The sequence below is a fragment of the Cryptotermes secundus genome, unplaced genomic scaffold (genome assembly GCF_002891405.2).
Source record: "Cryptotermes secundus unplaced genomic scaffold, Csec_1.0 scaffold1230, whole genome shotgun sequence".
Lineage (NCBI taxonomy): Eukaryota > Metazoa > Arthropoda > Insecta > Blattodea > Kalotermitidae > Cryptotermes > Cryptotermes secundus.
Window position 1 is genome coordinate 62,885 of NW_019743170.1, and position 27,256 is coordinate 90,140.

General features: G+C 39.1%; 1 protein-coding gene across 2 annotated transcripts in view; it reads right to left on the reverse strand.

Annotated features, from left to right (window-relative positions):
* Positions 1-27,256, reverse strand: part of LOC111874022 (inositol polyphosphate-4-phosphatase type I A) — a 64,507-nt gene that overhangs the window by 18,402 nt on the left and 18,849 nt on the right. Inside the window, exons 3-11 of one of the 2 annotated variants that reach the window (XM_023869137.2) lie at positions 25,348-25,419; positions 20,436-20,591; positions 16,795-16,995; positions 13,847-14,001; positions 9,612-9,926; positions 6,592-6,794; positions 5,093-5,253; positions 4,140-4,323; positions 3,958-4,048 (exon numbers count right to left, since the gene is read on the reverse strand). In XM_023869137.2, coding sequence (XP_023724905.1) covers positions 3,958-4,048; positions 4,140-4,323; positions 5,093-5,253; positions 6,592-6,794; positions 9,612-9,926; positions 13,847-14,001; positions 16,795-16,995; positions 20,436-20,591; positions 25,348-25,419 — 1,538 coding nt within the window. The remainder of the gene's footprint in view (positions 1-3,957; positions 4,049-4,139; positions 4,324-5,092; positions 5,254-6,591; positions 6,795-9,611; positions 9,927-13,846; positions 14,002-16,794; positions 16,996-20,435; positions 20,592-25,347; positions 25,420-27,256) is intronic. The other variant, XM_023869138.2, reaches the window with a different exon arrangement.

Genomic DNA, 27,256 nt, shown 5'->3' on the forward strand with positions numbered 1-27,256 from the left:
AGGAAAAGGAACCAGGGATGCAATTGGGATGACAAGAATTATAGCAGAACGAACTTTGGAGATAGATGAAGAACTGTGTGCTTGCTTTATAGACTGGCAGAAGGCATTTGACCGTATAAAGTGGACCAAATTAATGCAGATCCTAAAGGAAACAGGTATCGATTGGTGTGAAAGAAGATTGATTAGTAAATTGTACATGGATCAGAAAGTTAGAGTGCGACTGGACAGAGGGGAGACAAGAAGTGTGAAGACTGGAAGAGGAGTTTGACAAGGATGCTGTTTATCACCAATTTTGTTCAACTTGTACAGCGAATGCCTTACCAAGGAAGCTCTGGATGGGCTTGGAGACTTCAAATTAGGAGGGAAAATTATTCAAACTGTGAAATATGCAGATGACCTTGTGTTAATGGCTAAGGAAGAAACTGTGCTACAGGGTATGATTGATAGACTAATAAAAATTGGAAGGTGCTATGGCATGGAAATGAATGTGGAAAAAACAAAAGTAATGAAAATTTCAAGACAACCAACCCCAGTCACAATAAAGATAGACCAAACCAACTGGAGAATGTGAAATGTTTTAAATATTTGGGTAGCTTGTTAACAGATGATGGAAGGTGTACTAGTGAAATTAAATCCAGGATTGCCATGACAAAAGCTGCATTTAGCAAGAAGAAGAATCTTTTTACCAGCAAATTGGACTTGGATACAAGCAGTGAGAAGAATTATTCTAAGGATGATGAAATATTTACAAAAGATTTTACTCTTGAAGAATAAAAGAAGCAATAAGAAACTTCAAAAACAAAAAACAGCCTGGCCCTGAATTTCTAAAACACCCTGGAAGTAAATCATTACAAAAACTCTTTTCAATATATAATATCATTTGGAACTGTCCCCAAAATCTCCAACCAAAATGGACAAAAGCTATAATCATTCCCATTTTAAAACTCAACAAAAACAAAGAAATATCATCATACAGACCAATCCCTTGAACTTCAATGTTAGCCAAAGTACAGGAAAGAATGATTACAACTAGACTAAATTTCTACCTAGAAAAACAAAAATTAATAACAAAAGAACAAGCAAGATTCAGACTAAATCGATCCACAGCACACCAAACATCCTATGCTACACAAGAAATTAAAAGCTCCTTTAACAAAAATGAGAGTGCTTTAGCTGTCTTTGTTGATCTAAAGGGTGTGTATGATACAATATGAAGAACTAAATTAATACATAAACTAAAGAAAATTAACATCAAAGGTAAAATGTTACAGTGGTTTAAAATGTCCTTAAGCCAACGGTGGGTCTCAACTAAATACAACCAGCACACTTCACCTTACAAGCCAACAAAAAACAAGCCTCCCACAAGGAGCTGTCTCAAGCACTACACTGTATAACACTTATGTAAATGATTTACCAAAACAACTAATGACAATTGATGGCATAAATGCATGTATGTTTGCAGATGATCTGGTCATATGGACCAAATCAAAAAACAACAGAAAGCAACAAACCAGCTTAGAAAATAAAATGAACCAAGCTCTAATAAAACTCCAAAAATGGACAGAAGATAATAATATGCTAATAAATACCACCAAAACAAATTACCAGTTCTTCTCTTTGAAACATCAAACAATGGATTTCGGTCTGGCCATAAATAACAAACCCTTACAGAAGTCTGAAAACACAAGATATCTAGGACTACAGCTAGATAACAAATTAAATTGGAACCATCATATAGATAAAATAACAAATAAAGTAGAGCAAAAATCAACATTGATAAAACGCCTGAGTGGAGTAACATGGGGAAGTTCTCAAGACATACTAAATAAAACCTATGACACCTATATCAAACCAGTGATAAAACAAGAACTGAAGTGATAATAACAGCCAATAATACAAGACTCCATAAAAGCGAACAAGCGCAAAACAATATATTAAGACTGATAACCGGAGCTGTCAAAACAAGCAGCAATAACATTCTTGAAAATGATCTCCATACCAGAGATAACATAGGTAAGACAAATATCACCAGAACAAAAATTAAAATTGCAACCAGACATAATAAGATGCAATACAGATTATCTCAACAAATTAAAAATACCAATAGAAGTAGAAAATGCTGTACCCACACAAAATTCACTAAATTATTGTTCTTACAATATCTACCTTGACTTAGAAGAAAGCATAAAGAAAGCAGAACACACACAAGAAGAATTAAAACAACTAACAATAAGCATCATTGAAGAAAGATACCCATCATTGGAAGGGCTACATATATATACTGATGGTTCTCTGATAGACAAAGAAGCTAATGCTGGAGCCAGAGTATACTCATCCCTTTTCACATACTATATAGCGGTTGGCGAAAACAAATCAAATTTCGATGCAGAAATATATGCAATACTATTTGCATTGGAACAACTAATCAGCAGACCCAACATGCTTAATAAAGCAGTTCTGCTTGTGGATTCAAAAGCAGCCATACAAGCCATATCCTCAAACAAAAGAGCTATCATGAGACAGATAACTGAAATCAAAAAACTAATAAAACTACTGGAAAATAAAAAAAAGATAATATACATTCAATGGATACCATCACATGTTAGCATCAATGGAAACGATATTGCTGACGAACTGGCAAAGAAGAGCACAAGACTGCATTGCCAAAATAAAAATCTTCAGTGACCACATGCTAGCTAACAAAATAAAAACTAAAACAAGTAAAGAAATACTCCATACCATCAACAAAGAACCATACAACAAGAAATGGTCAGAAATAGGAAAACTTTGGGAAATTAACAGCAAGAAACCCAGAAAAGAAGCTGTTGAAAATTTTTGATTGAATACAGGACATGACTACCTTGCAGCACATCTTTGTAAGATAGGAATATATAACATGGAAGAATGTACACAATGCAACTTGCCAGGATCATCTATGGGAAAGGAACACCTTCTTCAATGCCCTAATCTTAACAAGGAGATGCAACAAAGCAAGAACTTGAGTGCTCTCTATTGGGAAGCAAGGTGGGTTAAATGATCCCAAATGCAGCCATTGGAAACCGACCAATCAACCAAACCTTAAACTGACGAATATTAAATGGGGGCTCTACTGTAATCACATTGCACACTGCACACTTCACACTTCACAGTCAGAAAGTGTGTCTCCTTGTAGCTCATTAAAAATACAGCTTACCCAAAGGTGCTATTAATAAGATCTGCATTTCAAGTCATATATAAAATGTTTGTACAACGAACTGCTTGCAGGAAAAACAATAAAGATGGAGGCATTTATGAAAAGCATCATTTTTTGGGATGTAATACTGTTTAGTCTGGCTGTAGTTAATAGAAATTACCACAGATCCCCCCTTACCCAAATACCAAATTTCATCAAAATCCATTTCATGTTTTGAGACCTAAAACACTATTCTCACAGCAAAATTTTGCAGGCAGGTCTAGCATTTAAATTACCTCAACTGAGTTATGGCACCAATCTTCTCAGACTCCCTTGCAGAACTCAATTTACAGCAGACTGGGTCACACCAATTGTCTTCCTTATAACTCCCTTGGCATGCACTGACTAATAAACAGTTTCCAACAGTAACTCTATTGTTGTGTGCGTATTCGTTGCCATGGGAATGTGTTTACCAATCTGTTGTCTAGAAAGGGGTTGCATAATACCTTTGTTTAATAGCTTATTTCATGGTCATTGAATAGCAATGACTGTACACACTACAATATTATGACATGGGAAGATTTTTCTAATCACCTTGCACACAGTCCTCAGAACAGGGAGGATGGGGGAGAGGGAGTGAAACAGTGATTTACATGAAGCCTATACAATGAACACAAAAAACAGTGACAGGTCTGACATTGCTCAAGTAAGTTTCATGAAATGTGCATACTGTTACGTGACTTTAAACAAGACATAAACTTTCAAAACTGCTGTTTGCCACTCACTTGTATTGCATCATGCGCCATTCTTATCTTGCTCGGCCCTTGCAGGGTTTCGTTTGTTCTTGACGGTGATTCCTTCAGCTGCTGCAGCAGTCTGCAGTCAGGAAATATTTCAGTTACAGAACAAACTTAAAAATACAGGTTTCTGCCAAACTTCATTTGCAGCAGCAACTAACATGGCTTACTTTATAAGGCCCCCGTTCTTCGACTTGTGAGAGTGCGCTGTGAAGGCTCCCACAGTAATAATATCATAAAACCCACTTTTCCTTAGTGTGTCATTCTGAACCCACATCCGTTGCAAATGCAGATTTACTGGAGCAAACTCTAACATTCGATCACCTTTACGAGAACTTGGTTTAAAGTAAGTTCCTGTAAGAAGAAAACAAGTAATTTAACATATTCACTGGTGCCATCTTACTTGATTTATAGTTGACAACATTGTAGTAACACATATTGACATACCACCTGCCTGACATCATGGTCTAAGAGTGAAACTCTGTACATCTCTTTTCGGTGACAAAATAATGTGTACCGCAAATCAGCTATTATTATGCATTATAAACACAATGGGACATAGAGACCTTTTCAATATAACAAACTTTAATTACTCCACCATCAGAAAAAGTCTTCAATGGTTTTCACACCCTTTTGGCCTGTATCCAACAAAGGATGAACATATCTCACACATGTTCTGAGGGTACACCTAGCCCCCAGTTCAGAACCATTGCAATGAAGAGCACTGTTGTTTGGGATGTGATACTGTATACTACAGTGGAAGTTCACTGATATTTTCAAGGAATGTACAGCCTCCATCTTCAGGGTCAAACAGTAAGACAAGCAAAGAATCAAACAGATGAAGACAGTACAATCCTCCATGACATCAGTGAGCTTCTACTGGACCACACAGCATCACATCCCAGAAGACAGCATTCTTCATAGTCTCCAATGTGAAAGCCTTAAATCCAACTCATGTGCAGCATTTGTTAGTAATATCTATAATAGGCCCAATATGTCTGATGTGTGGGGGGGAGAAGGAGGATTTCATCTATAAATCAAGAAGTATGTCAAATCTGAACTTTTAATGCTTTTTTTTAAATGCCAGTGCTTTCACCTGAACCAATACAACAGCTGCTCATACCTTTATGTGCTTCCAGGTTTTCTTTTGCTTGTGAGTACAGGTGGAGAAGATGGAGGTGTCGATCCAGCAGTTCCACCTGGCGTGTGTGCCATGGTTCATGCAGCTCGCCCATTCCTGCCACTTCTTGCAGCAGCTCCTTCTCTTCCTGGATCCACAGAGCTCTGTAAACATAACGCATCTTAAGACACTGTCAGAGGTGGCCACTCTGCCAATGACAAACTTCATGTGAAGACACCCGACGAAGAACACAGGCCTATGCAGTGAGAAGCCTGCATCTAACCACCAAAATATTCACAGTGCTGAAAAATATCTGAAATGAAAGTTACAGAATTTAATCTTCTTCTTCTTATAACCCAAGGACTGGGTGTTACAAGATTATGGACCCATTGCTAGGTAACAACAAAAAAAAAAAAAAAAAAAAAAAAAAAAAAAAAAAAAAAAAAAAAAAAAAAAAAAAAAAGCAACAGCCACTGCTAGGCAGTGACCTGCATGCAACAAGGGAAGTACCGTTGGAAGCAATGTTTTCTACGTGGTCCATTGCAGGGCCATATGACTTGGCCAGTCGAGTTCAGTTCAGTTAGTTAGTGCAGTGCAGGGAAGTGAAGAGATGGTTGGTGACTTAATCAGAGAACTGCAGGTCAGTTGTAAGCTGTTGCTATTAGAAGCTGGTAGATGAGCCATGGGGATAATTCAGGAACCCAGGGTTCCCTTACTTCCCTTACATTTTAATCACAGTACCCAGTATCAAAAAAATAGAAAGCACAGGTTCTTTTGAGAGTTACATTACAATGCTGCCAGCATCTTGATCATACAGCACTGAATGGTAGGATGGCTAATTAATAATGAACAGGAAAGGATATGGAAGGAGGCAGTCATGGCCTGGTTGAGGTACTATCCTGACATTTGCCTGGAGGGACTGAGAAAAACCACAAAACACCTGTTAAGGATAGCTCATGTCATGGATGAGATTCAAAACAAACACCTCCCAAGTACAATTCTAGATCATTACCACCAGAGCAATCTGCTTTGGTAAAGGGGGAAGGAGGAGTTTCAAGATGTTCTTCCAAATAAGTACATGAAAATGACAACACCTGATGACAGAGCCACCTACTGACGCAATCAGCATTAGTTCCACCCACCATGTGCAGTACTCTATTGGCACATTATGTCATCATAATTTCAAACATTACCATTATTATTCTATAGAAGTCTGCAACCCACATCATCGATGCACAAACATAATACAGACACCATCAAAACACGATAAATAAATTTGGATAATGGGCACTACTGTATGAATATACATGTGATTCAATAATTTTAATTGAGAGTCAGTCATGTAAAAACGTCTCATGATGGCAAATCATGCAACCTACATTTGATATATTAAAAGTTGCTTTACAGAAACATATATAAACTATCTTTGTTATCAAAACACTGTAGTATGCTCCAATTTAAATTATGCAGTAAATAATGCCTTCAAACCAGTAAATACTCACAACAGCTGCTGTGGAAACAGGAAACACAGTCTGCTTTCTGCCATGACCTCATGAACATAGATGTCACCACCAAGACCAGAGTGGAAGCAGTACGTATGCATATGGGGGTTGGCAAACAGAAGGCGCAGTTGGCCCTGGTGTGGAAGTTTCAGCTTGGTGCCCAGTCGAGGAGGCAGAGATTGAGACCTCCGGTGAGAGCAAATCTGCAAGTTACAAACATTGGCATGATATTCTAATTCGCCTACAACACTTTGTAGAACAAACTGATTTTGAGATTTGAGGTTCTCATGGCAGTGATCATCAAGATTATGGTCTTCTTCAACCTGACGCCATGAAGTCTGGTACACAGGTACCAAAATTTCAAAAGAATCCATTTTCTCTACCTTCAGGGAATAAGCAGATGGACAGTTGCCACAACTGTCTCTAAACTCTTGGTATTTATATACCCCCCTCGTTGGTATCTCCACCTTATCGTGGTGAGGGGGTTTGAGTATGCCAAGGACCCTGAGAGCTATACCAGCGGTGGCGTAGCTACTGGCAGGGCCTCCCTTGCTGGACAGGTCAAAGGGTAGGCATCAGACGAAGAGAGACACCAAAAACTGATGCCGGAAGCAGCGTCATCAGCAGCGACTTGAAGCACAGAGCAAATGATGCTCGAGATGGTTCAAGTTCGTATAGCAACAGGTGTGACCAGAGTGGTTTGAACGTCTGCTGTACTGCGATGTGGAAAGCAAATGGAAAAACTACCACATTATCACTGTTCCTGGATAGTCTCTTTCCAAAAACAGAAGATCGCATTAAGTGGAGAAACTGTTTTGGAAGAGGCTGTGGACCTGTCATCAGACAGATTACTGATGAATGAATGAATTTATATACCAAACTGCACAGTAACACATCAGAGGAAATCATCTGTGCAGCATCACTTTAGTTTAACTTTCTCTCAGACTGCAAGGCTTATGGAAAAAGTGTCTTGGTCATAAAATATTTCACTTTTCTCTACAGTTTGTTCAAAGCATTTTTCACTCTCTTAAATATGTGAGTGAATACTGTGAAGACAGGAGCACATGGTAGTGTAGCAGGTTGAGGCATTATGCTACAAGCTGGAAGCCCATGGGTTTGATTCCCGATGAGAGCAATGGATTTTGCAATTGACCTAATCCTTCCAGCCACACTATGGCCCCAGGGCTGACTCAGCCTCTAACAAAAATGAGTACCAGGAATCTTCCTGGTGGTAAAGGGGCAGCTGGCACGTAAGGCTGACAACCTCACTGCCATCTGAGCCATCTGTTTAGAAAATGTGGGAGCCTCAATGTCTCACAATGCTATGGGTCCCCATGGCCTGTTACAGGCATAGTATTTACTTTTACTGTGAAGATACCCACAGAAATGCATGTAAGCCTTCATGTAAAGTTTCTGGTATTGTGTATATAACTAAAACTATAATGTGTCAACAAATTTTAATACTACTCCTCAGTATAAAATTTCATACAAATCTATTCACAAGCTCTTCGGTTGTTCCATGCATACAGATAGGGCAAAATTAATTAATGGGTGCTATGTAGGGTTGTAGAACATCCTACAGAGAATTCTGAAATGGAATAAACAAAAATCTCCTCATCCACAAGTCCCCTTTACATTTCAGAGAAGTTTGTTTTAGATAAAATACGGGGTGGGGCGCAGAAACTTCCTTTTTGTGAAGACGCATTGTGAAGGGAGGGGAGGTCACAGAAAAGTGGGGATAGGCTCGGCGAACACAGCAGTCGCAGAAGTTTCTGTCTAATACCCCTCAGTAGGAAACATGAAGTGGGCGAGTCAGCAGCGTGTGTTTGCTGTCGAAGCCTATTTTTCAAACAACCATTCCTACATAGCGGTGCAGCGTGTGTTCCGTATTCATTTCGGAATTAAGCCCAGAGGTCCGGTTCCTGACCGGAAATCAATTGTTTTGTGGGTAGAGAACTTTAGGACAACTGAGAGTGTGGTGAAAAAATCATTAAGATGACAACGGACCGTTACAACGCCAGAAAATGTGAAGGCAGTTCGACAGTCGATTTTGAGATCTCCAAGACGATCCGCTGGCAAACATGCAGTCGTCCTAGACATATCCAATTGTTCAATGCACCAAATTCTTCACGAACATCTTCATTTCCATCCCTATAAGAGGGTTGTTGTGCAAGAATTGTCACCACGTGATTTTCAGAATAACGGCATGTGAAATGTTATTGGGAACTTTACCCCCTAACACACTTGTTTTCTTTAGTGATGAGGCACATTTTCACCTATGCGGATATGTCAACAAGCGGAATATGCGCTATTGGAGTGGTAACAATCCCAGAGAGCTCCATGAGAGGCCACTTCACAGTGATAAGGTGACAGTATGGTGTGCGCTGTCGAGAGTTGGAGTTATTGGCCCTTATTTTTTTGAAGAAGACAATCATGCAGTTACTGTCAATTCACAATGGTATGTGGATATAATTAAAAACTTTTTCGAACCAGCTTTTGAGGAAATGCATCTAGGAAATGTGTGGTTCCAACAGGATGGTGCCACGGCCCACACAGCCCGAGCTTCAATGACAGTTTTGAGGGCAAACTTCCCTGGACGGCTCATCTCGCTTCGAGGTGACATCCCATGGGCAGCGCACTCACCTGATCTAATGCACTGTGATTTTTTTTTATGGGGACACCTCAAGGCAGAGGTTTTTAAACATCGCGCCACAAACTTGCTTCAGCTGAAGAATGTTATTCAGCAGGAAGTAGCCCAAATTCCAGTGTACATCTTGGAACATGCAGAGGGGAACTTCAGAAAACGGTTGCATCAGTGCATAGAGAACAGTGGCCACCACACTCAAGATATTTTGTTTAAAACTACATGATTTAAAACTTTAAAGTATGTTCTTTCATTAGCTAAATATAAATTTTGTCTATCAGCAATAATTTTTCTTTTATTCACCTTCAAAAAAAGGAAGTTTCTGTGCCCCACCCTGTATTATCAACCAAAGAGAAATACACTATTTATTACTTACCACAGCTACGTCATGATCAGGTGCACTTCTGCATGGAGTAGACTCAGTGCTGCCACCCTTATCCTCAGGTTCCAATTTCCACACTGTCATGGTCAGAAAACCAACAGTGGTGCCAGCAGGGGACAGTAGAGGGATACGGAGTCGGTCTGTTTCCAGGACTGCACCTAATGTTACTACAGAGGATCCAATAGGTGTAGCTGTTTGAGACACATGTTCACGCACATCATACGCTGTAAGTCGAACACGTGTCTCACCATTCAGACCATCACTGGCTCGGAACGTTACCGTGTTCAGGAAGCCTGGATTACTGCTCTTCTGTGGGATTAAAACCACGATCATCACATCTCTTTAGAATGTGCATGCACGTCAAAGCTGATCCATTCTGACAGTACAAAACATATCACTGAAATTTGATGCTAGGTTGAAAATCACAGACAATACCATCCAAGTAAATACACAGTGTGTCCAGGTTCTGTTAGGATTGTGTTCATTAAAAATAGAAGATGTGAATTATTTTCAAAATTTCACTCTTTTTATTCAAAATAGTCTTCTGAATCAGTACATCACTGGAATCGATTGAAAAGTTTTCGAAAACAGTCTCTTGTGGAATCGCATTTAAAACTGTGGTACATTCCCTTTGGATGTCCTGGATGGTGTCGTGATGGTCTCCTTTCATCACCAACTTAACTTTTAGGAACAACCAGAAATCTGCTGGAGCCAAATCTGGCGAATACAGAGGATGATCAAGGACTGTGATCCTTTCTCTGGTCAAACAATCATGCACGATCTTTGATTTGTGGGGTGGGGCATTGTTGTGGAGGAGCGACCAGGAACCTTGCTCTCAATATTCACGTCAAATTTGAAAAATTTTCGCCCACAAACGATTGAGGACTCTGAGATAATAATCAGAAATCACTGTTTGACCTGGCAGAAATTCCTTGTGAATGATTCCTTTGCATGCACACTTTCTTTTGTTTCGGCTTCTTTGGACTCAACCAAGCTGCACTCTGCCGCTTTGTGAGAGGCGCATATTGAAAACACCATGTCTCATCACCAGTAACAATCGATTTTGTAAATTCTGTATCACTTTGGGCCAACCGTAACATGTCTTTGCACTGTTCCACTCTGGCATGTTTTTGATCACCTGACAGTGCGTGTGGCACAAATTGTGCACAGATCTTCCTTCCATTTGCCAAAATCCTTGGTCAAAATTTGATACACAGTACTTTTGGTATTCCCAAAAGCGTCTTTATGAATCTTGCAGAAACAGATCTGTCTGATGCAAGGATTTCGGTCACTTTTTTTACATTTTCTTCAGTGCAACTTGTTCTCGGCTTTGATGCACATGGAGTGTCTTCAGTGTCCTCCCTGCCATCATGAAATACAGCATACCATTGAAAAATGTTTGAGTGACTCAAACTACCGTATATCACTACCGTACACACTTCATCATTTCATATGCTTCTCTGGCTGTTTTGCTTAACTTCACACAAAATCTGATGTTGGCTCTCTGTTCAACCGCCATTTCCAACAAGTGTCAGAACAGTACTGTTACATTCAAGGTCAGAACACATGATGAAGCGATGCTTGCGCTTTGAAATTATAGACAGCCACAGCTGAAACTTCAAGAATCTTAATGCCACAACTCACTAACAGATGGCATTGCAGGGCAAAATTAAAAAAACGAGTCCTAATGGATGCTGGACACACCATGTATGTACACATGCAAATTATTGAAAAAGTAGAAATATCTTTGCCAGAACATGGTTGCATCTCTTGTCAATATCACAACAGTAGCTAAAAACTTGACAGATAATATAACCCTCAAATTAAGAAATTAAAATTTACTTCCACCCCCCCGTGGCACTACAAACCCAATCTGGGCCTAGGCCTACCTCCACGAAACTCTCTGTTTCACTTCGGTGTACTAGATCTTACACATACGGTAGGACTCCTTGAGCGAGTGATCAGCTCGTCGCAAGGCCTCTACCTGTAGACAAACACAGAAAAACGAACACAAACATCAATGCCCTGAGTGGGATTCGAACCCACGATCCCGGCTTCCGAGAGAGCAAAGACAGCGCATGCCTCAGACCGCTCGGCTACCGTGACCGGCAAAATTTACTCATACAAGGTAATAAAAAGGGTGTCCTTTGCTTAATTTTATAGGCACCACAAAATGAACACATAAAGATGTATGGGGTGGAAGTATGTACCCGTGTATTATTAAAGTTGGCACTAGGTGCAGGTGAGTGGTCAGCTTCACACCACAACCACTTTACACTCAGGGAAAGAGCCCCCGGTTCTCCCTAAATAAGAGGCTGAATGGGCCCCAGTGCTGGTCTGGATGTTGTTCTCTTGGCCATTCAGCCCATAAACCATCACTATACTGACTGAGCTACCAGTTAAAATAAATAGCTGGCAATGAGCATTTGAACCACATCCAAAAAAAGCAGAATGCAATGCTTGCATATCATTTGATTTGGTTCATACTGGTCTGTCACACTAGCAATATTATAAAAGGTTATCAACTCTGTCCAGTGTGATTGATAAATGTTTCCCCCTCCTCCTTTTCAATCTTTCATCTTTGTCATGTTTCGCTCTGAGAGACCATCTTCAGAAGGATATTTCAATACATGCGGAAACTACTATTACAATGTGGTTGGTCAAGATCAATACATACGTACAATATCATTACAATGTCATAAACATAAAATGTGAACCCTTAACAACTACAGCGATGTGTATGAATATATTAAAATATTTATAATTTATTATAATTAGATTATTTACAAGTATGGTTTAAAAAAACTTTGTTAAAATTTAGAACCAATTTGGTTCGTGTCCTTTATATGCGTATCGCTTTAACAGCCACTGCTACCATACATATTGGCAAAAGAATGGGGTACATTTCACACCTTTGCGTGTTCTCCATAAGAACACAGAAACACGAAACCAGAGAGCCACATTCTTACATATATGGCAGAACAGTATTTCTAAACGTTTTTCAGTTGATGTACACCTTCAATCTCAGTGAGTGTGACTTCATGTGCACCTCTGCAAAGGCAACTTCATTTTTATCTAAAATTACACGTTACTGTGCATTATAAAAATGACAATTTACAGAGACTTCTTAAATTTAAACGCACTTTATATTTATTCTATGCACAAAAAACAAGTTGTCATTACCTCTTGTATGACCTTTCAGACTACTGCATCTGACAATGTATGAAAACATATCTCACCTACCCCTTAAGACTCTTTATGGTGCCCAATTCCAAATCACTGCATCAGGTGTCAAAAAGTTATTTCTGTATCTATAAACATCACAATGGAAGACCCATGGGTTGTGGAGATGAAGGTACAGCCATTCTTAAATGCACTTGCATAATGCAGTGGTCAACTTCATGCTCCAGCCATCTTTACTCTCAGGATAAGATCCCGCTGAACAGGAAGTTGTGTGATCCAGAAAGCAGTGAATGTGGATATACTGAGACATATTTGTTCAAGGCAAGAACTGTCAAGCCAGCAAAGACAACCATTGCTATGGAACAGCTCTGCAAACATGTTCATTGCTAGGAAACAGATTCATAACATGCATCAATGGAGTAACTGCAAAGCGGTGTTCTCTCCGCAGTCCTGGCAATGGCAAAGTGATGCAAAAACAGAAGAACTGTTGAAAGCATGTTCTCTGTGCCGTCTGTGCTGAGGCTATATAATGAGGTCTAGCAGCCATTAGAGGAGAGTCCTGAGACAACTGTGAGAACAGTAGGAGGTAGGTGTGAGATGGCCGCAAGCCTTGGAGTTAATGTAGGGGAGTGAGTTGGTATGTGAGTGAATTAGATAAGCGCTGGAGTTCAGTTGTTGTGAGCTGTTGCTGTTAGAAGCTGGCAGCTGAAGCATGGGGACAGTTCAGGAACCCAGAGTAAGGTGACCATCCATTGTTGGAAGCCAGTATCAAGCAACAGCTGCTGAAGACTGCAACAGACTGAGAAGACCTAGAGTGTCCAATAGTGATTTTTGAAGTGAAGTAATGAATTTTATAAGTGTGCAATAAACCTGATTACCAATCCAAAACCCCTCTATAGTCACTCCATAATATCGTGACAATATAAATACAAATTCAAAGCCCAACTGTCCACCAGTCTAGAGGTAGTTAGTTTATTTGATGAGGAAGCGTAGCTCATACATACAAATGCAGCATCAGAACTCAGTTCCATAATTATGAAACTTACCTCCACCACCTCAGTTCTGGCATACTTGATCCAGACTGCATCAGTAGCAAAGTACACATGAACTACCAACACGGGGTTTGGTGGGCGTCCATGACCATCGCACAGTAGGTTGTCACACGCCAATGAAATTTCACAGAGAGGAAGTTCACATGGATCTGGTGGAAATAAACATAACTGGTGATATCCATGATGAGATCTGAGGTCATCACAACAACAAATATTAAAAGCATGGTCTTGTGGAACGTGCTGCTGTGTAGTCTGGCAGACGGTTACTATAGTTTCAGAGGAAAATGCTGCCTGCATCTTCAGTTCAGAAGACAGTGGCAGGATGGGAGATTCTGAGGCTCTGATGGCAGTGATAAGAATATCACACCATGCAGTCTGGTAAACATTTAACGACATTCCTCTGAAACAACGGTGAATATCAAACTACATGGTGGCACAACACAGGAGACAGGGGTCCTCACACAAATACTGTGACCCTTTATGATGTTGGTGCCTATCTACTGAACTACATAAAATCATAAACAAGACCATGGTCTTAACAATTTCTGATGCTACTAAAGAAAATTATCTGGACAAATTGTATGCCCACTTCTACTTGGATCTCATTCACTTTTAATACAGAGTGACATATGCAGGGCAGTCAAAAAGTTCCTGGAATTCCCCTGCAGACGGAGAACGAGCGATAAGATAGCACACACACTGTTGTGGTGGGGAGCTCAGCATGTCTACCTGCAGGCGCAACAGGTCTGGACAGGTTTCAGTGTGCAGTGTCATTATTGTTCCGTTTGAATTAGACATGAGCGTTGGTCATTTGGCGCAATGTTGCAGTTTGAACAGCGTGTGAGCATCAGGTTCACGTGCAAATTGGGAAAATCTGCTTCAGAGACACAATCAGCACTGCATCAAGTTCACGGTGATACTGCAATAAAGAAATCTGCAGTTTACGACTGGTTTTCCCGGTTTAAGAATGGGCAGGAGACGTTAGAAGATGACCAGTGCACCAGGAGACCTTCAACATCCAGAACCAAAGAAATGATTGGAAAAGTGCAAAAACTGATTCCATGTGATTGAAGAATGACCATCGCAGAGTTGGAGCAAGAAGATGGTATCTCCCACGGATCCAGTCATGTCATTTTGTCCGATGATTTGAAGATGAGACGCATCAGTGCAAAGTCTGTTCCGAGGCAGCTAACCATGGATCAGATGGAATGTCGCATGATGGTCGCTGGCAATCTGTTTGACAAAAGTACGCAGGACACGATGTTTCTCAAAAAGGTCGTCACTGGTGTTCACCTACGACCTTGATACGAAGATGCAGTCATTGGAGTGGCACACAGGGTCGTCTCCCCGGCCAAAAAAATCACACCTCGTCAGATCCAAAGACAAAGTGACGCTCATTGCATTCTTTGACATCGACAGTTTGGTGCACCATGAGTTCGTATTGCCTGGACAGACTGTTACTGGCCATTTCTACGTGCAAGTTTTGCAGAGGTTGCGCGATGCAGCTTGGAGGAAGCGGCGTGACAAGTGGCACGATAATGCACCGAACACATCGCTTGTTGTGCAGCAATTTCTTGCTGAGAAAAACATTCCTGTCATCACTCAACCACCGTACTCTCCAGATCTCACTCCGAGTGACTTCTGACTGTTCTCTACTCCAAAAATGGGCCTCAAGGGGCCACATTTCACAACCATGGAGGACATCAAATCGAATGCAACAGCTGAGCTCTGGAAGATTCCAAACGAAGCCTTCCACCGCTGCTTCCAACAATGGCACGATTGATGGAGCAAGTGTGTGTGTGCGCAAGGGTCCTACTATGAAGGTGATTAGGTAAGCGTTGCCGTATGTCCTACCATTAGAGTGCTATACCACTATTCCAGGAACTTTTTCACTGACCCTCATACATGCACAGTATGGTCACTCTTAACAAGGTCTCTCTGTCCAAAAATGGTATTGATCTTCTTACTTTTGCTACGTACCCAACCCATCACATCCCTCTTCTCTAAAAGTGCTGGGAAAACAACCACTGAACTTCCTTATCTCAAAATTTCCTCCATTTATCTCTGTTAGATCCTGAAGTTCTCACCATTTTGCTTTTAAGTAACATAATGTATGTTCTTCCCAGACTATAAAAGGCTGTATATCATAACTGTATATGGAAGAGCAGCAATAACATATTCATGTTCTCATTCTCATGTCACAGTAGCTTTTATATATCCAAGTAGAAGCTCTATATTAATAATTGTCCCATGGGGAGAACCAGGGTGTAATTTACTTGCTGTTTTACGATCTAAAGGATGATCATATGAAAGAAATGGTTCCCTGTTGAATTTTGATGGACTTTTCCAAGATACTACTTACTGTTCACATTTAACGTTCAACATCTGTGGGGAAGCATTCAGGAGATACATTCTAAGAAGTTCCATCCAGAGATGAGTACACAAAGGAGTTTCTTGAGCTCTCATCATGTCCAGATGTTCCTCTCAGCACCATCTCCAAATGCTGTTTCTATCACTAATCTTAAGTTAGGTTAGGTAAGGTATAGATTTGCATGTCCTCTTACAGTTTAGATTAGATCACGTTAGATTACATTATGCTAGGAGTGGATATATATGTACATACATATAAAATAATAAATAATAATAAATAATAATAATATAATAAATAATAAATAATAAATAAAGAAACCGGATTCATGCTCTAACCCTTTATTAAAAAATTAGGTTAGATCAGGTTACAGGCATGCACATCCACTGACACATCAGGTTAGGTCAGGTGAGGTTAAGCTGGTCATGATAAATGCAGGTTTAATTAGGTAATATTACATTACAGCTGTAAATAAATTTTCTTTGACACTTTCTCATTCTCAATTAGCTATGAACAAAAATAATAACCTCAGCATAGAAATGGTTTACATTACAAATTACTCCGCCAGACATACCTACTGTGTGGCCCCTTCGTATCCTCCACATGTGGACATCCAGGTCTGGATCCTGCCCCCGATGCAGCTCCATCCTCTGCTGCAATACCAGGAGCTGTGAGCGCATGCAGTCATAGCTTGCCAGCTGGATGGCTTGCAGCCATGCATCCCGTTCCCCTTCTGAATATGCTGCAAGGTGCTGACTCAGGCCACCTTCAAACACTACCAACATAACACAGAAGAACCTGATGCTTCGAACTTCATGGTAAATGAAGCCTTGGTACTTACCTACCAGACTACACGATGTGATATCCAAGAACACTAACTAACTTCATGGAGCTGAAACCTTCTTGAGAAGCCACCAACTGTGTAGCAACTCAAGAACTTCCCAGCAATTTATGGAACCTAAAGGTTCATTACCATGTATACAAGAGCCCTCCACTGGTCCTTATCTTGAGCCAGATCAATTCAGTCCAAACCACCCCATCCTATACCTCTAAGATCCATATTAATATTATCCACACACATACATTTTCATCTCCTTAGTGGTCTCTTTCCTTCTAGCTTCCCCACCAAAATCCTATATGCATTCCTCTCCTTCCCCATTCGTGCTACATGCCCTGCCAATCTCATCCTCCTTGACTTGATCATTCTAATTATACTTGGTGAACAGCACAAGTTATGAAGCTCCTCAATGTGCAGTTTTTCAATCCAGAAAACACTAACCTTAACAGAACAGTTCATTAAAATGTTCAAGCAAAGATAGCGCAACATTGATTTGCTCACGAATTCATTATTTATTGACACTATTTCAACCGCAAAGACTAAATGTCAAGGTACAGTGGTTAACATGCTTGCTTCATAATTTGAAAACCCCAAATTCAATTACGGTGATGTTCTTCAAGATTTTACTTGGTTCATCAGACATTACATCATGATAGGCCACAACTTCTTTCTTCCATGTCATTCCAATTTATCATTCAAAATAACCAGAACAATGAGTTATGAGTATTAAACACATTAACCAAGCAAGCCGTCATAGTGGAAAAACTGTAGTCCTGTAGTCAGGAGATACTCAGTTTCAACTTCAGTCAGAACAATGGCTATACTGAGGATTCTGGTGGTTCTGCTCAGTCACTCCAAGACAATGCCAACATAGCAACTCAATTAAGCCATGACCACTTCCTTCCACCTACATACCTAGCCTCACTGACCTTGCAACTATCTTCATCAAGGCCTTCCTTCTGTCCCCCTTTGCACACCTACAAACATAACCTTTGTAATATAAATAGAAGAGACTGTCTCTCTTACTCTCCACTTGATCAGGCATTCATGTTGTGTCACCAAACATTACATGTTCACTGTCGTCATCCTGTCACTACTTCCTCTCTAAGTCACACTGATGTTTGGTTAAGTTTCCATTATTGGCTCTCCATTTAGCAGGCAGAAAAATTATATTTAAGGAAGGCTCTAAAAGCACTTAAATTTTATTAAAGATGCATGAGACTGCATTACTAAAAAGAGGACAATGATGAGAACACAGCAAATATCTTGTGTGTTTGTTCTGCTGTACATATACAAATTGTAAATTTATATTACTCATAAAATGACCTCATACAAGAGATTCCTGAAGATGATATGTTTGGAAGTGTTGCTTACCTTACTAGAAATAAACTGTTCACAAATACTTTGTCATGTGTTGAAGCTTCCACCAACATATTGTGGGCTATCTGTACACCAGTCACACGCTAAGCTCTCTAATTACAATGATGAGACATGCATTAATTGCCTGAGTTATGTGCATGCTTTAAGAAATGTCTGCAAAACCAACTTCCTCTGATTCATGGCTAGAAGTCTTAACCATCATATCTAAGATTTAATTTCAAATGCTACCAAACAAGTTGGTCCAGCAGTAACACTCTGAACTTGAATTTGGGAAGTATATGGTTCGAATCTCAGACAGGACATCTATCCTGACTGAGGCTTCTTGTGATTTTCCTCGGCTCCTCCAATGAAAGTCTGGGATAGAAAATTGATTAGTATGATGATAATGTACCACACTAGATGATGTTGCATGGCAGAAGATAGTAGATTTCCAACATTCATGTTCAGACACCTTAATTCTCAGCTAAAAGTATATTTAAATATTACAGTGCCATGCCACATGCAATATAAAATAACAATTATTGTTATCCAGATGAAAACCATTTTGAAATATATTTATTATGCACCCTTACATTACCCTCACTGAGAACCACTGAACCGTACACATATACTGTGTCCTAAATCATCCTTGAGGGAGCATCATCATCATCATCATCAGACAATGAAAAAGGATCATAATCATTACAAAGGTATTACAACCTATTTTTAACATACAATTGGAACAAAAATCACTGACTGGAGATTAACTTATCAACCAGAGAGTTGCCCACTCAAGGTACAACACAGACTCAGAGATGTTTCAGACAAACAATACCACTGTTTTGTGGTAATACTCATAGTCTTTTATTTTAAAAAACATAAAAGATTAAAACTGTTTCAGAGGAGCATAACTCAGAAAACTCAGAAAATACTAGATTTAATTTTTAACATTTATGTTTAGGAGTCTATGGAACCCTAAGGCCCTGAAAAGTGTTAATATCCCTAGGCAACCATCATACTGTAGTGTATAGCCCCAATGCTAGGCAAAGACCTCGAAACAAACAACTACAGCAACTACTATGCAACAGGAAAATAAACAAACAGCCATTTCTGAACAATGGTTCAGTAAATACAGAACCAAACATACACACAACAATAGTGCAACAGTGTTTTCAATGTGATCCACCCCAAGTAGTTATAAAGAAGACAACTGGGGCAATCCAGTTCAATTGAGAGTTGAGGGTTGGTGGTTGAGTTAAGCTCTGCAAGGGAGGCTAAGAAAACATGGCACTATAGTTGAGTGAGGTGAATTCTGTATGGGCAGCTGTGACAAGAAGACCTGAGTGTGGGAAGCTGAAGAATCTCCATTGTTAGAAACCATTGCCAGGAAACATTCAGTGAAGACTGAGAAGACCTAGTGTGTGCTAGTAATTTTTAAAGTGTGGAAATCAGTGATAGTGCTGTAATTACTTGTAGTTCTGAGCGGTGTGTACAAGTGATCAATAAATCCATTCACCAATCTAAACTCTGTCTACAGTCACCCCTAAACACGTGACAGTACATATAAAACAGAGAGTTGTGTCACTCATCACATCAGCTCCTGCTGAAGGCAGCACAGTCTCTGAAACACTGGATACCAACTCCACTTTTGCACTGCTGATCACCAAAGTAGAATTCATTGCATGTACACCAAACAGGCTGGCCCAGAAGTAACATTTCAGATTTGTACTCAAGAGGTGTTTGGCTCAAATCTCGGCCAGGACACAAGATATCATGACTGAGGTTTTTGTAGTTTTCCTCAGTCCCTCCAAGAAAATTCCATGATAGTAACTCAATTAGGCTATGACTGCTTCTTCCAAATCCTTTCCAATTCATCTATCATCCCTATCATCTGATGCTATATCATCTGAATACTAAAATCATAATAACCCACACATACAGACTTCAATGCATACAGCAGCAATGAGGTTTAGATCTCTTTGTGTGTCCCATTCTTCAAACTGCAGACTATTACTCACCTAGGCGAAAGCCATATGGACCCTCTGCAGTGGGTGTGTCAACTTTGATGGAACACTGCTCCAAAATGATGACACCCAGCGGTTCTGACCACTGTTCTCGAGACTTGAAGTAGAACAGTAAGTTCCCCCTCAACCGACACCATCGCTCAAGACTGACTGTTGGACAGACAGCAACAGAAATTAATTAACCCAACTATTACAAGTCTAGCAGTAATGAACACTACAGGATTCGGTGCTACAGCTTGGTACTCTCCCATTTGTATTTCCCAGTGGTTCTCAGGAGACAGTGAATTTAAAATACTTCTTTTTCTTTAATGTACAATGTTCATCCAGAGAGTGAAGACCGCTGGCACATATGCGCTACTTGTTGAGTTTGCCTAAGACTTCTTTTTTTCATCTTCCCTATAATTCAGACCTGGCTGCAAGTTGATTTTCATTTTTTCACATACCTGAAGAAGTTTTTGGGTGGCACGCACATGGATAGCAATGAAAAAGTGAAGATGACAGTTAAACACTGGTTCAATGAACTGGCAGCAGATTATAAGATGCAGGCATACAGGAACTCTTCACACAATACAAGTGCCAGAATCTTCATGGCGATTATGTAGAAAAATGTTTCAAGTCTGTAGTAATGATGTAAAATACAATTTTTTAATATTATTCACTTATTTATTTTTTAATCACCAAACGGTCTTTACTTTCTGAATGACCTATGTATTTGACCAAAAGGGATAGCTCAGTAGTACTGCAGAAGTGCACTGGAGCCAGTTTGCACTGATTTGGCTAACCACAACATATAAAAATTCATAATACATTGAAAATTTGCCCTGACACAAGGCCAGCTCAGGGAGTTCAAAGCAAGGAAGCACACTGCTTGGGGTGACAGTGAAGAAATTATAAGCCTGTTTTCCATCTGGAATGTATGGTAATAAAAGAATGGCAACTGACAATTTAACATATGAACTGGTAATTAAAATTGTGGCAACAACGTCTCAAATTCTAGCAGAACACCAATGCAATAATGTGTCAAATTTTGGCTGTACATCGCTGAAATAATGTGTCCAATTATGGCTGCACATCACTACAACAATGTAACAAATTTTGGCAGCAAAATACTACAATGTTTTCTCAAATTCCAATATCACATCACTGTAATAACATGTCCAATTCTGGCTGCACACCACTGCAAATATGTGTCAAATTTTGGCAGCAGACCACTAGAATGTAGTGTGTCACAAATACCGAACTAGAGTGCTGCCATCACTGACTTTTTTTATCAGTTCATCCAGATGAATTCTCAAGTATTACTTTAAACTACCCTATGATTCCTACCTCTCCAACTGTTTTTAAAGTCACTATACATGATTCTTTTGTGTACTGCGATACTATAAAACCTCACAGTTTATACAGTATCATGCAACAAGTCGGGAAACATATCTATAGCAATAACAATTCTTGCACATTCGGTATCTTTTGTGTTATCATATTGAAAAGCACATGGTGCTGGGAACAATAATCTGAATTTAATTCTTCTTTACACATTTTTTAAAACATCTCATTCATATCAATATTTACTTGAGATGCTCAGAGAAATGAATGTATATCTACATATATGAGTAAAATGTCCATTATGTATGTCTGATTTTAATTAAAATTGAAATGTGCAAACAGGCTTTGGAGAACCTCCCTCACATTAAAAACCAAGATATTTTGTTCATCTTTTCTGAAGTTGTTACATAAGGACAGACATAACAAACCTAGTATGTGCCTTCTTAACATTTTTCATTGTACAAGAGTTAAAAATGAACCATTGTGAGAACTGTTAAAACATATTTCATTTCTCCAGAGAACATCATAGTAACACTCAAGACACCACAGTCCACAAAGCCAATATGAAAAGCATATTTTCAATTGCAAATTCCAGAAAACAAACATTCAATTCATTTGGAAATTAGAATCCCGGGAACTATGTCATAGAGTACATAAGCTATAATGGCAAATTTCTCTGACCCTAAAAGCCAAACTAATTGCCTAAACAAATACATGAGAAGTGGGGTTCTCACATCAGTGAACATTAGAATAACCGACTTCTGGGATGTGATGCTGTGTAGTCTTCTTCTACCCTGAGAATGGAGGCAGCAGATGACTCTAAAACACACAGCATCACATCCGAGATGACCAAAATCTTTCCTACATAACTAATTCCCTGATAAGAAGAGTCTTTCCTGTATAGCCAAGGTGTATTTCATTGATAAAGGAATATCTTCCTGTTACAAAATCTCAAACTTTTCTTCTTCTTAATCTTAATCATCATCATCATCATCATCAACATCACAAGCACAAATACCACCATCACCACCACCACCACCACCACCACTGCAAATGCCTACTGAAGGACCCTAACCTTTACCTTAATCAATTCAGCTCACATTCTATGCATCCCTAAGATCCATTTTAATATTATCCTGACACTTTCTTGCTGCCATCAGCTTCACTGACCCTGAAAACAGAGCTAGTATATTCCTCAAAATCACTGGTACATATCTACCATGCTATATGGCGTCATATCCCAGAAGCCTGTAATCTTAAAATCTTCCATATTTTAGTCCTGTGAGACCAACCATGGTTTAATCTGTGCAGCTGAAATATAAGTCATCGGCACACTACAAAGAGCTATACTGCAACAAGCACTAACATCAGGACAAAAACAGACCATACAATTTTTGAGAACCCCCCACCCAAATGTCTGCTAAGGATTAAGCCTTGGTTTCCAACTGTCCATGCTAATGTAATGTCTTGATCCTAAGCTACTAAGAATAGTTCCCTGTAAGAAAGCAGTACTATGGTAAGTACAGCATCCTCATACAAGTCCTTCGTAGTCACAAGGCACTTGCACAGAATGAACGACAACCAGATTCAATCTACAAAGTTATGAAAGTAACACCAGAAGATTTCATAGCAACTAGAAGTTATGTAATCAATCTTCTTGGACAAACAGCCACACACATTTTAGGGAGGAGTCAGTTTCAGAGACTTTCTCTACCTCTGTCTTCATGGCATTTAATCAATGACTGTTCTTGTAAGGTGAGGACTTGATGATGCATATAGGTGACAGACCATGAGACCTGGGGTTCTCATGCCAGTGACTATGAAGTGACGCCATGCAGTCGGGTAGATATTTATTGGTGTTTTGGAAGAACCTGCTGCCTCCATCATTCCCCATCCTGAAGATGAAGTTAAAAGGTTCCTCCAAAACAGTAGCTAAGCTTCTACCAGACTACACAGTGTGACAGACCACAAGACAGTAATCTTCATGATGAACAGCACTCACCCAGCATACATATCATTCCCTGATGACAATACAAATGGACTTCTGTTCTGTACTGGTGCAGGTGATAACTTAACATGTTATAAATATTACAAAATGTTTTCTTCCTTGAACCAAAATAAGACAGGCATAAACAGTCAATGATCTCAGTTGTTATTTGTGGACAATCAAAATCAGTATATTCAGAATTAACAACAATTTAGGAGCACAGATTTACCACTTATTCAATATTCCTGTAAGAGCAGTATCTAAAAAACATTATGAAATGAATCATGTCACTGGGAAGCCAACAGACATTACCATATAATCAATATTGACACTTCATAATATAATTACACCAATACAACCAGTGTGTACTTATTTTTACCTTAGTGCAAGACTACACACAGTAACTTCTATCATTTACTGACTGGTTAATAGGTGCAAAAATGTGCAAAGATAAAACCAACATGAAGTCATACAAGCAAACAAGACATTATGTTAATTGCAAACATAAACCATGCCCACTACATGCAGTACAATCATGCACAAAATACAACAGTGTACAAGTTACAATTGTCATTCCTTAACCACTAATTCATTTTACACTAAGGAGAAACATTAGTGCAGAATCAGTATTTCAGATATCTGTGTCAATCTGTTAAACTGCTGGCCTCATTACCAGATACTGTCACACCACACCATTCAGAAAATTAAAAATGGCACAAACAAATTCCATATCTTCAAACCACTCAAGAATATTATATGAAACCCAAATTACAGCAGCAAGAGGTCTCCTCGTGCACACACACACATCACTGAAATGTACTTATCTTTATAAAGTTATGAAATTATAAGAATATTAAAGAAAGAGAATTTTGACCAAAGTTGTGTTATTAAAGTGACACATACACTCATTTTTGGTTAATGAAACACATTTCAGAATGTCACTGTTTCCACTGCCAGGTAAAAATATGAATCTGACTCTGTCCATGGGTCCATTAGATGGAGCTAATCTCTATCCACTGGCCAGAAATTTTTACCTGATAACTGAAGCTGACACAGCTTTTGGAAAATTGTGCTTTTTAACCAGAAACAAGAAGATGGAAGAGGGCCATCTAAGTTAGGGGAACTTCCACAAGAAACAACATCTCTAATTGAAGTAAACTTGGGACAAAATAGAATCTGCCCCCAACATCAGAATGACACAGAGAACTGCTTTACTGAAATGTCTTTTTCTTCTCCTTTAGAGGAAGTAGTACAGCCATATGTCAACTAAAAGCTCTAGCTAAATTTATTTCCAAAATGTGTTCAGTTCTCACTGCCATATTTTACTTTTATGTCAAGACATTACTCTGTACTTTTATCTGGACCTGTACAATTATACAAACTTCTGAAATGAAAAGAAGAAAAAAAAAGAACTAAAAAAAAAAAGTCACAATTTTACAATTAACTTAAACAGTGCATCAGCTACTGAGTAATTTTCATGTGTCCTCATTATTTGCTACAGAGTTAATTGCTCTATGGCTGTCTAGTGTCCGTTAGTGTGGATTCAAACTCCCATACATGAAGACTGTGATTACTTGTGCTTAACAATGTCAGTACCTTTGCTTGTTCCGCTATAGCAGCTCAGTTCCCGAAGACTCTTTGATCTTTTCCCTCTTTTGATGTCTTTCCCTGGAAAGTTTACAAGACCCAAGAAACTAATGTTTCTGCATTAATTAACTAAGCTCCTCTCTGGGCGAGAACAGTGGAACATCAAAATGAACTGCCTCCACCGAGTTACTCAAACTTAAGCCTGCTGGGGAACAGTAAACATTCACACTTTATTGCTACCAAGACCAGATAATAGTAATGTAATGCAATTAATGAAATACTGGATCCCACATCAAGGTCAAAGCTGGTCCACCCTAATACCGAGAAGGAGAAAATAACATTTGCAAATTCTTCACTTTTGTGATCTATTTAATGATGTGGTCAACATCAACACCATACAGGGTTGAATGATGACTGATAATGGATCAGTTGGAAAGGATATGGCAGGAAGTAGGTGTTTAGTTCAAATCTTGGCTGGGGTACTTGTCACCCCAACCCAGGTTTTTCATTTTATACCTCAGTCCCTCAAGGTAAATTTCAGGACAATACCTCGATTAGACTATAACTGCTTCCTTCCAAATTCTTTCAAATTCATCATTCAACAACCATCCTAACATCCAACATAGTCTCAATACTGAGAGCAACACAAAGTAACTCACCAAAAAAGAAAAGAAAAAACCAATTTCAGAAATGTTTTGGGTTTAAAGATCCAGGATAATGGACAAGGTCCAAATGCATAACCTTAAATGTTTGCTATACTGTCATTAAATGACTTTAACTAAGACTGGAAGAGCATATAATGAGCACACTCATCATCTTTACATTTGGCAACATTATGGAACACAGTTTTATCTGCCTGAAAACTCTCTGTGTGTGCCAACCAAACAAAATTTCATCAGACTCACAGAAATTGTTTCAGAGTTCAAATGTGGCAGCAAAGCATTCATCTTGATCTGTTGCTACCACTGATCACCAACGTCCCTCAAACTTCAATTTACATAACAAGTTTTAGTGTACGTATCCCAGATCATATTTAATCAAAAACCAGGACCAAGTTGTTTCATGCAGACATGCAAATAGCCAAATTGGTCTGTGAAACTGTTAATAAAAATGATTAAAGAACAGAGTCAAATTTGTTTCCTAATATCCCTAAAATAAAAATCAAAGTTGTTCTTGTGCTTAATTAAGCATCATGTTATGGATACTATGGTGTGAGTAGAGTTCCATGCTTTCTTAACCTTGGCACTAGATAGTGGTGAGTGGTCAGCTTCACACCCTAGCCCCTTTAACCTATGGAAAGGGTCCCTGATACCCACTGGATAGGAGGGAACTTAACTACTCACTTCCACCTAATTCTTACGTTATGAATGTGTGGAACTATTTTTATTTAAATAATAAGGAGGTGGGTTATTCAGTGGATGTAAAATTTTTGGGTATTTGGATTACTGAAGATTTAAGTTGGGCAACCCACACCCAACATGTGTCAAAAACTTAGCAAGACTACCTATTTGATAAAATCCCTATGGGACTCAGTGAGCCAAACTGTTTTAAGAAGTGTGTATCTTGCAAAATTTGAGCCCGTGTTGAAATACGCTATTATTTTTTGGGGAGGGGTACAAAAGGACTCTGAAACTCTATTTAAACTGCAGAAAAAATGTGTAAGGGTGATAAAAGGTGATAAAAATAAAGTTTCCTGTAGAAATTTCTTTCGTGAATTAAAGATTTTAACTGTTACTTCTTTATATATTTTTGAGATCCTATGTTTTATGATAAAAAATAAGATTTATACCACCCAGTATTCTGGTGTTCATGGCTATAACACTATTCATAAACACAATTTGTATGTACAATTTTGTAATACTGAGCATAGCAAGAGATGGGTGATTAGTATGGGAACCAAAATATTTAATGTCCTTCC